The 13,392-nt window shown below is 42.7% G+C and overlaps 1 protein-coding gene across 1 annotated transcript in view; it reads left to right on the top strand.

The window, feature by feature from the left end:
- Positions 1-13,392, top strand: part of LOC145395833 (ionotropic receptor 93a-like) — a 131,014-nt gene that overhangs the window by 25,766 nt on the left and 91,856 nt on the right. The window contains exons 2-3 of the mRNA XM_080269365.1: positions 7,966-8,082; positions 8,399-8,631. Coding sequence (XP_080125491.1) covers positions 7,966-8,082; positions 8,399-8,631 — 350 coding nt within the window. The remainder of the gene's footprint in view (positions 1-7,965; positions 8,083-8,398; positions 8,632-13,392) is intronic.

Raw genomic sequence — 13,392 nt, 5'->3', positions numbered from 1 at the left:
GGTGCTGAGATTGCGTGAATGTCGATAGTGAGCTGAGTGAAATTTTCTATTTGAAGATTCGATTGAAACAACGATGTGTCATTAATTCGACTGACGACTTCTATAACTTTTCAAAGGACCTCGATATATTGTCCAAATGCTCTAAAAACTTGGCAAATCGAATTCAGTATTGAAAAATGTAATGTATTTAAGGTAGGCAAGACAACTGGAGATACTAAATACAGCTTTGATATCAAAGAAATTAGTAAATCGGAATGCGAGAGAGGTCTAGAAGATATGGTTATGAAGACCTCAAACCAAGGCAACAGTGTATTAATACGAGAACTAAAACAATTAGGGTCCTAAGATTTATTTCGCGAGGCGTGAGCAATAGGTCATCAAAAGTAATATTGCAACATTATCTAGCATTAGTAAGGCCACATTCAGACTACGCTGTACAATTTTGGTTTCCTTACTATAGAATGGATACAGTATAAACTTAGAAAATGTACAGACAAGAATAACAAAAATGATACATGATGTTCGAAACCTGTCATAATATTATGAAAACAGACTAAAAAGACTAAGTTTGCACTGACAAGCGAGGCACAGAGTAAGGGGAGACTTAGCTGAGGTGTTTAAGTGGATGACGGGAATAGATACGGAAGATATTAGCAATGTACAGTACTTAAAGCGGGCACACAAGGTGGAACTAGAAGTAATGGTTTCAAAGTAGAAAAATTCACTTTTAGTAAAGAAATAGGTGGAAATTGGTTTGGTAATAGAAGTGTAGACGAATGGACTAAGCTACCTAGTAAAGTAATTGCTGCCCCATCAATTGAGAGTGTCAAGCATAGGCTAGATAAGCATATGAAAAATAAGGGGTGGGTATAGAAACAAAATAATATCTAAAAACCAGTACTAAATCATTCTTTATTTCTTTTCAGGTTACGCTATGATAGTCTCTGTTTCTCCTTTCACACTTTCTGATAAAATGTCCACTCTAGTTTTTATATAGTGCGTGGTGTTCTTTCGGACTTTTTCATGCCGGCTACGACTGTAGGGTTTGGAAGGTAGGGGAGAGCCTTCTTCTTTGTTATCTTTATTTCATTCTGGTAGTTCAGTTACTCATCTACGAGCTGCCTAGCATGGGCCCACCGGCCTACTGCAGTTATCCTTTCTTCTTAATATGTTCTTATGTCTCCAAGGTTATTCAATCTGTATATAGATTTGGTTATAAAACAGATACAGGATAGGGCAGTGGATGTTGGAGCGGCCCTAATGACAGAGGGTAGAGTTTGGAAACGCCCTGTACTGTTGCTTAGAGATGATACTGTACCGTTAAGTGAAGATGAAGGGCAGCTGCAAGGCTTGGTGGATGAGTTTGGGACAGTGTGAAAGAAACGGAATCTAGAGGTGAATGTAGGGAAGAGTAACATTATGGTCTTCGAGAAATATGATGTCACTGAATGTACTGTACAGTAAGGTTGGATGAGGAGGAAATGGAAAATGTGAGTGTATTTAAGTACTAGGGTAGTGTGATGAATATGGATGGGAATTTGGACAGTGAAGTTCTTGAAAGGGTACAACAAGGAAGAAAGATTCCTGGCTCCTTGAAAGCAATGATAAGAAACTGGAAAGTAAAAAAGTTCCTGCATGAGAGTATTGTTATACCAATTCTAGCGTATGGAAGTGAGGCTTGGACTTTGTTGGAAGGACACATGTCAAGAGTGAGAGCAGTGGAAATGAGTTATTTGAGAGTAGCATGTGGAGTCACATGGGGAGACAGACTGAGAAATGAGGAAGTGAAGGAGCGCTGTGGTATGGATGTGGATGTGATAGGATGCATTAGGAGAAACACACTGAGGTGGTTTGGCCTTGTTTAGAGGAGGGAGAGTGAGAGACTTACCAGGAGAGTGTAGTGACTGAGCTGGAGGAGGGGAGAGGGAGGGGGAGGCCGAGGATGTGGTGGAGAGATGAAGTGGAGAGATATATGAGAGAGGGATGTGTGAACTGGGAGAAGGGCAATGAAATGGTGGGGTACAGGGCGACATGGAGGAGATATGTTTTTGGCCACGCCTTACGGGATGAAGGCGTCTGACACTTTATATATATATATATATATATATATATATATATATATATATATATATAGCTAGACTGCTACCCCTGAGGAAAGGGAGGTAGCCGAGACAGGACGACACACTCCCCATTTACTCATCCATTCAAACACATTCATTCGCATCTTAGCCCCAAAGGGAAGAAGGGACAGAGCCTCACCGTACCACACCGCACTAGGGTCAACTGCGCAGTGCAATCAGTGACATCCGCAGCAGGGCCCTATAGCAGAGCTGGTTTATCCCTGCCACATCATAATAGACCCATCCCCTTTCCCGCACCTGACCTGACTAGCTGATCAGACTAAATGCGAGAGAATATCCCCTCAGGGCTGCGTCATCATTTATTCATTCACAATTTCTCTCCATTTATTTCTGTCACGCACAGCCACTCTTCCTTGCTCAACAGACATCCCTCTCACATCCAGCGCTCTCTTCACATTGTCCATCCATCCTATTCGTGTCTCCCTCTCACCCTTACACTTCTCACATTAGATCTAGTTATCTTTTTCACCAATCGCTCATTATCCATTCTCTCCATATGCCCAAACTATCGCAACACCCTCTGCTCAACTCTACCACCCATCTCCCGAACAACTGCAGTTCTTTACACGTCATCATTTCGCACTCTATCCATACGCGTCACTCCACACACACTCCTCAGACACCTCACCTCTATTACATTCAAACTTTTCCTCTCTTCTACACCCATATTCCATGTTTCAGCCCCATATAATGCAGTCGGTACCACAACACCCTCATACAGCCTTCTCATTACATCCATTCTAAGCGAACGACATCTAAATACCTTTTTCATTCCTCCCAGCACCTTTCCTACTTGATTCATTCTAAACTTCACTTCTGCATCTATTATTCCATACACAGCAACATGTGACCCTAAATAATTAAAACACTCTACCTCCTCAAGCAACTCACCATTCAAAACTATATTCATCTCCTTACCATCTACCAACCTCATACACTTCATCACTTTACTCTTATTCTCATTTACTTTCAATTTCCTCTTTTCACACACTCTTCCAAACTCCTCTACCAACTCCTCAATCTCTCCTCTGAATTAGCCACCAGTGCAGTATCATCTGCAAACAGCAGCTGCTTCAGATTCCACTCTCCACCATCAACATTCACCAGACTCAGACCTCCACCTAAAACTCTTGCATTCACCTCCGTTACAACGCCATCCATATAAATATTAAACAACCAAGGCGACATCACACATTCCAGTCGCAGCCCTTTTCTCACAGGAAACCAGTCACTCACAGCATTTCCCAATCTTACACACGCTCTACAATTTACATAAAAACCTTCACCCCTTTTAATAACCTCCATCTCAGTCACTACAGTCTCCTGGTATATATATATATATATATATATATATATATATATATATATTTGTCATCTCATCTCATCAGCTTTTCAATCTCCACTGCAGGACTGGCCGATCCTGACAGAAGTGGGGGCGATACAGCCAATGTATCTCTACCAAGTGGCTTAGGCTGTCTGGTAGAGACTGTATGTAGAGTGAGAAGTGCTTGTAAGTGTAATTGCTGTGTTGGAGTGGCTTTGGATGTGTGTGTAGTCTGTGAACCAAGTGTAATTGGCCTGAGCAAGCTGACTGAATGCAAACATACTTTACAGTATGCGACACTGGTTCAACCGCAGCACCACTTGTGTCCGCCAATGCAGTACGTGGCATGAAGAACGCTCCCAAAGTTTATTACCCTGGCGGAGCGCGAACCCTCGTTCTTCAATGTACGAAAACGCACACTTTACCAATGTACCACAGAGGCTCCATATACTGTATATACAGGGTGTAACGCGACGTATGACAAAAACTTACACCAATGACCTATCATGTAATTTTGAGTATATTTTGTTCTATAAACATATGCTCTCTGCGACGCCATATTAGTACCCAGCATGCGGCTGTTTTGTGGAAAAGCTTCGTGCCTTGCATGTGCCATTGGGTGAGAGCTTGGCTGGGCGACGGGAGACGAGTATTATTAGCTTATATTGCGCTGTACATGAAAATCCCATATCCTATCAGTACACACGAGTTTTAAGAAGAAACTTTACGTATTCTATTGATTCTTTAACATCAAGTCATGCATTCATGCAATTCTTTTGCACAAATCGACTGTAATTAAGGATTAAATTCAAAATTTTATGGCTTGCGAGGGAGTAGGGAGGGAGGGAGGACAGGCTGGTGTGTTGTTGCCAGTTATGTAATATTGGGTTGTAGAATGTTGCTACCAGCATTATCATAACATCCACAGCTCATTCGGTGAAAAAACGTTATTCTAAAGGAAGATTAGCCTCACTTCGTCAGGAAGAATTTTATCAATTTTTCTGCTGCAAGTAAACGTGGCGCAATTGGGTATCTCCACCTGTATTCCTCTCTGCAGACTGGCATTACCATCGCAGAATCCGTAAAAAAATACTCGGTATCTCCATATTCTTCATTGCTGTACGTACGTGGCATGCTGTTTAATGAAAATGTGAAGCTGAACCCGGCGAACAAGAGAACAAAGAGAACAGTATTTGAAGTGTGCACCTCCCCTGCAAAGGTTCCCGTTCAAATGACAGTGGACGCAGGGTTGCCAAGTCCTTATCATCAATCTCGCTAGTTTAGTCCTGAAAACTTGCTAGTATGTCGCTAGATAATAAACACTGCAAAACATCGCTAGAAAATATGATAAAATCTCTAGAATATCACCTAAAAATGGCAAAAATATCCAGAATGTAGCTAGATATCATGTTACCAGATGTTAGTGCCGCAAGTAGAAGCAAAAAATAGGTCTAGATACATAGCCATTACATTGGCAATCCTGTGTCACTGTCCTCACGTCAACATCATATGAAAAAAATGGTGCCACGTTTACTTGCAGCAGAAAATTTTTAATGAATAATAATATTACTCCTGAATTAAAGTGATGCTAGTCACTCAGTACAGTAATGTTCTTTCACTGAGTGAGCTGTGGATGTTATGATAATGCTGGTAGCAACATTCTACAAACCAAATATTACATAACTGGCAACAACACACCAGCCTGTCCTTCCTCCCTCCCTACTCCCTTGCAAGACATAAAATTTTGAATTTAATCCTTAATTACAGTCGATTTGTGCAAAAGAATTGCATGAATGCAATACTTGATGTTAAAGAATCAATAGACTACGTAAAGTTTCTTCTTAAAACTCGTGTGTACTGATCGGATATTGGATTTTCATGTACAGCGCAATATAAGCTAACAATACTCGTCTCCCGTCGCCCTGCCAAGCTCTCACCTAATGGCACATGCAAGGCACGAAGCTTTTCCACAAAACAGCCGAATGCTGGGTACTAATATGGGGTCGCAGAGAGCATATGTTTATAGAACAAAATATACTCAAAATTACATGATAAATCATTGGTGTAAGTTTTTGTCATACGTCGCGTTACACCCTGTATATATATATATATATATATATATATATATATATATATATATATATATATGTGTGTGTGTGTGTGTGTGTGTGTGTGTGCATGTTTATTTATTTATTCATTTATTTATTTATTTATTTATTTAATTAATTTATTTATTTATTTATATAGAGAGAGAAAGAGAGAGAGAGAGAGAGAGAGAGAGAGAGAGAGGCATTATTTCATCACAGATTATAGGGATCGTCTGTGGGAATCGGTACCGATGGTTGGTTCAGTGTTGGAAACTTGGCTACAAGGCAGTTGTTTTCCATTGCTGCTCACGGACAGCTTAGCAGCAAATAGCACCATAATAAAGGTAACAGGAAAGAATACGTTAAAGGATGTTAAATAATGCTCCAGTACTGGATGAGATCATTACTTTAATATCTCAGTTCATTACCAATCCAATGGTCTCAAAGCTAGAACCGAGTTTGAACAGTGAAAGCTTCCTTTATCAATACATAGAAAACAATGTATTCTTTTATCAAAGACATTGCTGTGCTGTAATAAATACCTTGATAATGAGGAAGGAGGTACAGAGAGACAGAGTGAAAAAGAAGAAAGTAGGGACGTGGAAGATGAAAATGACAGATTTCTTGTGGTGAAGGGAGAAAAAGTGAACAGATTGAGAGAACACTTTAAGGAATTATTAGACACAGGGAATGGAACTGGTGCGAGTATAAGTGGCTGGGGAGTAGCTGGGACGAAGAGGAAGGTAAGGACGAAGTGATCAGTAGGTTGGAGGTGATGGAAGCAATGAAGAAAGTCAAAATGGGGACACCCCAGGAATTGATGAAATGTGTGGTGAAATGCTGAAGCACGGGGGAGAGAGATTAAAGAAGTGGATATGGAAGATATGCAGATTGGCGTGGTGGAAAGGCAGAGTCCAGGGTGATTGGAAGTCAGGAATAATTATTCCCCTGTATAATGGAAAATGGGAAAAAGAAGTGTGTGGTAATCATAGTGGTATTTGTCTTCTAGGTGTAATAGGAAAAATATATGGTAAGAAACTGACCGAGTTACGGAAATAACAGAGGAATGAGTTAGAGAGGAACAGGAAGATTTTAGGAAGACATGAGGTTGTGTACATCACACATTCGTCATAAGATCTTCAGTGAAAAGTTTCTACAAAGGAAAAGAAGACGTGTATCACCTCCATGGATCTGGAGAAAGTATTTGTCTGAGTGGATGGACTAAGAATGTGGAATATATTAAGAATATATGGAGTAATTGGGCAGCTGTTGAATGCCGTGAAGAATATGTGTGAGGGCGCTAAGGCTGCAGTAGGTGTGGATGTTGAACTGAGTATATTTTTCCGACTGAATGTTGGATTGAAACCAAGATTTATCATGTATCAATGTTAGTTCAATCTGTATATTGACGAAGTTATAATAGAAATACAAAGTTGGGCAGTGGATGTTAGAGAGGTCCTAATGAGGGAGGGCAGCGTTTGAAAACTTCCTGTTCTATTATTTGGAGATAATACTGTATTATCGAATGCCGACAAAGGGGAATTACGAGGCTTGGTGACTGAGTTTGGGAGAATGTGTCAGAAACGAAATCTAGAAGTGAATGCAGGGAAGAGTAAAATTGTGGTCATCGAGAGAAAAGAAGTCACTGAATGCACAGTGAGGCTGGATGATGAGGAAATGGAAAATGTGTGTTTATTTAAGTACTTGGGTAGTGTGATGAGTAAAGATGGAAATTTGGAGGATGAATCCCATGAAAAGGTACAACAGGGAAGGAAGGTCCCTGATTCTTAGAAAGCAGTGATATGGAATGGGGAAGTGAGCATGGAGTTAAAAAAGCCTCTGCATGATAGGATTGTGATACCAACTCTAACGCATGGAAGTGAAGCTTGAACCTTGTTGGAAGGGTACAAGTCAAGAGTGAAAACAGCGGTAATGAGTTATTTGAGAGGAGCATGTGGAGTTTACATGGAAAGAGAGGCTGACAAATAAGGAAGCGACGGTGCATTGTGGTGTGGATGTGGATGTGAAAAAAAAAAAAAGTTAGGAGAAATACACCGAGGTTGTTTGGCCACATAGGAGGATGGGGAACAAGAGCCTTACGAGGACAGTGTATGTGAGTTAGGTGAAGGGAGGGAGAGGGAGGGGAAGACCAAGGATGAGATGGAAGAATGGAGTGGAGAGGTATATGAAAGAGGGGGTCAGAGCTGGGGTAAGTCAGCAAAATGGCCGGGAACAGAGCGACATGGAACCGATTCGTTTGTTGCCTTCCCTTGCGGGATTGAGACGTCTGGCTATAGATAGATAGATAGATAGTTAATAAGAAATATTAAAGTAATAATACACTTTCCTCGCCGGCATCTTAACCCTATGAAAACTAATTTACACTGCATAATTATATACTGCTTTTTATTAGAGTATTGGTGATGTTGGAGCAGCACGGGGTGTGGCTGTGTTTGAGGTGTGTATGGACGGCCAGGACACTAACGTGACGCAGGCCCAGCTCTCCCCGGTGGTCAGCCAGGCTCGTCGGGTAGGTCACTCTCACATAACTCTTGAGGCAGTCAGGTATTCTCTCATTATTGCTGAGGTGGGTTCGCCACTCTCACATTACTGCTTAGGAGGGTAGTACATTCTTGCATTACTGATGAGGTGGGTAGGTTATTCTCCAATTACTGGTGAGACATATAGGTCACATTGGCATTGGTGTAGGGGCGTTTACGTCACGCTCACTGCACTTCTGAGGTGGGTAGGTTATTCTCAATTACTACTGAGGTGGGTTGGTCAGTCTGATTACTGCTGAGGCAGGTAGGTCACACAGCTAACGTGTACCATGGTGACGTCAGCAGTTGCGGCAGGTGTCGTGGTGCGTGATGGTGGCGGTGGTCAGTGACGACCCAGCCTTCCTCACTGCCTTCGCCGATTGGTCCCTCAATGGCCGCCTCCTGGTGTGGTCGACGAGGCTCCTGGTGGTCACTCACCTGCCCAGGAAAGACCTCGGGGCTCTACTCGTTTCCCACTGGACATTTTCCATGATGAACACCTTGGTGATCAATACTGAAACCTCAGCATCTGACAAACGGTAAGTTATTCAGCAGCCAAGAACGTACCTCTGATGCCAAAATTTTAATTTGTAGTTGTTCTGTAGGATGCCTCGTGTTTGAAAGTGGCGTGTGATTACTTTTGTTTTTTGTTTGTCAAAAATAATATTCATTACATCCTTTGCCAAGCTTATACTAATCTTGACCTTGTGTACCACACCCAACCTTCTTCAACATTTAAACATTCTAATCTTTTCTAATCATTCATCTCAGTTCACGCAACCCTGTTTAGCTTCCTGTGCCTCACAAACAGTTTCAAATCAAAATCTTAAATTAATTGCCAGTGCTACCTGTCCTACAGTATCAGTCTACAAAAAGTGTAGATCTACTCAAGCCCCCTCCCCGAACTGGGCTTCAATCACCATCGGTACCTCTCCTGTTCATTATCATATCTCCAACAGCTTCACAATGTAGTGACCCAAGTATTATGCACACTTCAGTCTTAACCCCTGAACCATGGGGGTCTTACAAGCCGAGCCGTTCTCGTACGCATTTTTTCCCTTGAAAGTAGGCTTTTTCAACCAGTCATGAGTGCATAATTACAGTATACTTAACTTTCAGTTAAGGACCACATTGTTCATTTGTCCTTCATCTTTCCATTGTAATGCACATTGTGTGGAGTAGACTGTAGCACCAGTCGAGCAGGGCAGTACTCCCGAGGTGGATGGAAAGCTGATGACAGGGAGTGCTGGAGCTCCCGTTTCATCAGCCCTCAGGACTAGTTCCTGACCATCCCCCTTTGCTGAACTTTTTCAGTGTCTCAGTTACACAGAGAGTAGGCCAGCATGCTCTCCAGTACAAATTTCTCTAACTATCTTCACCAAACTACATGCACAGTACACACTACACTTCCTATTCAAAATTCACAAAAATGGCATCGATTAATCAAGCCTCGGAGTCCCCAGGGGGGGGGACCATAAATGCCCCCACCATCTGCCCCTCTCCCGGTGACGACTCGAGGTGCCTGGAACCACTGTCTGACTCTCTTCTTCTTCATTTCTGCAACATTCGCGGCCTTTCATCTAACTTTCGCTCTGTTGAGCACCACCTCTCCTCCTCTAAACCTCACCTTCTTTTTCTGACGGAGACTCAGCTGTCTGAGTCAACCGACAGCAAACACTTTTCTGTATCCTCCTACTTTCTCTATACTCATTTCAAAGCCAAAGGTGGCTGTTGTGTATACATACGCAACGACTTATCTTGCTCTCGTGTTCCTGAACTTGATTCTTCTGAATTCCCCACACTCTGGCTTCGGCTTTCCTGTCATTCTCTGACTAAATATATCTGTGCTGTTTACTTATCCCCTAATTCTACTGACTATCAAAAATTCTTCGACTATCTTACTTCTACGATGGAACACATTCTGTCCATTTCTCCTTTCTCTGAAATCTCCATTCTTGGAGATTTCAATGTTCACCACCACCTTTGGCTCTCCTCTCCTTTCACGGATCCACCTGGTGAACAAGCCTACATCTTTTCTATCCTTAATGACCTAGAGCAGCTTGTACAGCACCCTACCCGTATCCCTGACCGCCTTGGAGAGAGCTCCAACATACTTGACCTCTTCCTCACAACTAATCCTTCTGCTTACTATGTTAATCTTTTCTCTCCGTTGGGCTTCTCCGATCACAACCTTATTACCTTAACCTGTCCTATCACTCCGGTACGGCCTGTGGACCCTCCAGGGAAACGTCGTCTGTGGCATTTTGGAGCCGCGAACTTGGAGGCCCTCAGGCAGTACTTATTTGATTTTCCCTGGAATGATAATTGCTTCCATGGCCGTGAGCCATCTGAGTGTGCCTTGCGCATTACGGAGGTTATTCTCTTGGGCATGGAAGCATACATTCCTTTCTCATATCCTTTGACTAACGCAAGAAAGCCTTGGTTTAATCACGCTTGTTCTAATGCTGTCCGCAACAAGGAGAGGGCCTACAAAAGGTACCGGAGCCAACCCACCCCTGAATCACATCATCTTTACGTTTCAGCCCGAAATCGTGCTAAGTCTGTTCTTCGCTCTACTAAAAATAATTTCATCCATACTAAATGCTCTCAACTCTCCAACTCGAATTCTTCCCGCTCCTTCTGGCACCTTGCCAAAAATCTTTCTAACAACTTTACCTCATCATCCTTCCCTCCTCTTTTCTACTCTGATGGTTCTGTAGCTATTTCTTCTACTGATAAAGCAGATCTCTTCGCACAGACTTTCTCCTCCAATTCCACCTTAGACGATTCCGGTGCTGTTCCTCCATCACTTCTCCCCTCTGACTTCCTCATGGCTAACATTAAAATTTCTTCAGTTGATGTATTTTCTGCCATCACTGGCCTCAGTACTAACAAGGCATATGGGCCTGATGGGGTCCCTCCTGTTGTTCTCAAGAACTGTGCTTCTGTGCTTACACCCTGCCTAGGCAAACTCTTTCGCCTTTGTCTGTCAACTTGTACCTTTCCTTCTTGCTGGAAGTTTGCTCTCATTCAGCCAGTCCCAAAGAAGGGTGACCACTTCCAACCCTCCAACTATCGTCCAATTGCTTTAACGTCCTGTATTTCAAAAGTTTTCGAGTCAATTCTTAATGGAAAAATTTTAAGGCATCTTTCCTATCACAACCTTCTTTCCGATCGTCAGTATGGGTTCCGTCAGGGACGCTCCACTGGCGATCTTCTCACCTACCTTTCAGACTCCTGGTCATCCTCCTTTCGGGACTTCGGCGAAAGCTTTGCCATTGCACTTGACATCTCAAAGGCTTTCGATCGAGTCTGGCATAAATCTTTAATTTCCAAACTGCCCTCCTACGGTTTCTATCCTTCTATCTGTGCCTTCATCGCTAGCTTCCTTTCTGGTCGTTCTATAGCAACTGTTGTAGACGGCCATCGTTCTTCTCCTAGATCTATCAACAGTGGTGTTCCTCAGGGCTCTGTCCTGTCACCAACTCTCTTCCTTTTATTCATCAATGATCTTCTAAGCTGTACATCTAACCCTATCCACTCATACACTGATGACTCCACCCTTCACCTTTCCATTCGGTTCCCGCAACGCCCATCTCAACAGTTACTTCAAGAAACAAGGGATGAGGCTATGGCACACCTAATGTCTGACTTGGCTCGTATCTCTGACTGGGGTAAAAATAATATGGTTGTCTTTAATGCATCTAAGACTCAGTTCTTACACCTATCAACCCGACAAAATCTTCCACAGGTATACCCATTAATGTTTAATAATATTCAGCTTAATCCTGCATCATCCTTGAACATGCTTGGGGTTTCATTTACTCGGGACTTATCTTGGAAAGATCATATTACATCTCTTGTAAAATCTGCTTCCAAAAGTTTGGGTGTGCTAAGCCGACTCCGCTCTTTCTTTACCCCTGCACAATTGTTGTCTCTATACAGGGGTTTTATCCGCCCCTGTGTGGAGTACAACTCTCATGTGTGGGGAGGCTCCCCACACACAGCTCTTCTCAATAGGGTGGAGTCAAAGGCTTTTCGTCTCATTAACTCTCCTCCTCTTACTGACTCCCTTCAACCTCTGTCTCTTTGCCGCACTGTTGCATCTTTATCTCTTTTCTATCGCTACTTTAATGGTCACTGCTCCTCTGAACTGTCTGCTTGCATTCCTCCACCTCTACGACGTGCGCGTAGCACCCGTCTGGCAGCAAACTCTCATCCCTTTTCTGTCCAACTCTTTAATGCAAGAGTTAACCGTTACTCCCAGTCTTTCATTTATGCAACAGGTCAGCTCTGGAACTGTCTCCCTCTATCTGTATTTCCTGCTGCCTATGATCTCCAGTCTTTCAAACGCAGTGTGTCCAGGCATCTCAAAATGATCGGATCTTGAATTTGGCTCTCTATTGTATTTTGTTTTTCTCTTGGAGGGAACTGTTACTGCGGGCTCATGGCCTTTGATTCCTTCTTCCTCGCATAAAAAAAAAAAAAAAAAAAAAAAAAAATGTCCACAGGTCGGCTGTAGGTGAAGGCATTGTGGAGGTAGGAGGCGATGAATGGAGGTAATTTGGGAAGTCACGAAAGGATGTTTTCGTACGGGGGCGAGTCGGTAGTTACAGCCCACAGCCCTCGCCCCAGGTTGGGACAATGAGGGCTTCCGTGCCCGCATACATTCGTGATCCCTCTTGCCCGACTTGTCCTTGACACTCCTCTCCACTGCCCCCGGCCACCGCCACATGAATGATTCAGCACCCCTTATACGTTTGGGTAACTCAGTTTATTTGCCCAGTTTTACCAGTATATTCAGAGTGACAATGTGCATTACAGTGTGTTGAATGGGAGAGATTAAAGAAATTCCAAGGTTTACTACACATGACTAGCCATTACAATTGCTTTTACTTTCTCTGTGAGTAAGTTTTCTGTGTCACATAAGATTACTTGAGCTATCCCTGTGGTCATGTCCATTTTTGAAACACTATTGCAGCAATTCCTTTTTTTTTAATGCAAGAAAAAAAAATAAAGCTACAAGCCTGCAAACTGCTTCCTCTAAGCAAAAATAAATACACGATAATAGATTCCCAAACTGAGGATCTGTTCAAGATGCTTGAACACACTGTTTAAAAGACTGGAGGTCATAGGCAGTATAGACAGTTCCAGAGCTGACCTGCTGCACACATAAAGGACTGATATTAACAGTTAACTCTTGCATTAGAAGGTTGGGCAGAAAAAGGATAGGAGTTTGCATTTACACTGGTGCTACCTGCCTGCCTTAGTGGTTGAGGGATTCAAGCACAGAATTCAGA

Source organism: Coenobita brevimanus, chromosome 33, assembly GCF_032717465.1.
Source record: "Coenobita brevimanus isolate Jiangsu-jjx chromosome 33, ASM3271746v2, whole genome shotgun sequence".
NCBI lineage: Eukaryota > Metazoa > Arthropoda > Malacostraca > Decapoda > Coenobitidae > Coenobita > Coenobita brevimanus.
This window is presented reverse-complemented; position numbering and strand designations above follow the sequence as displayed.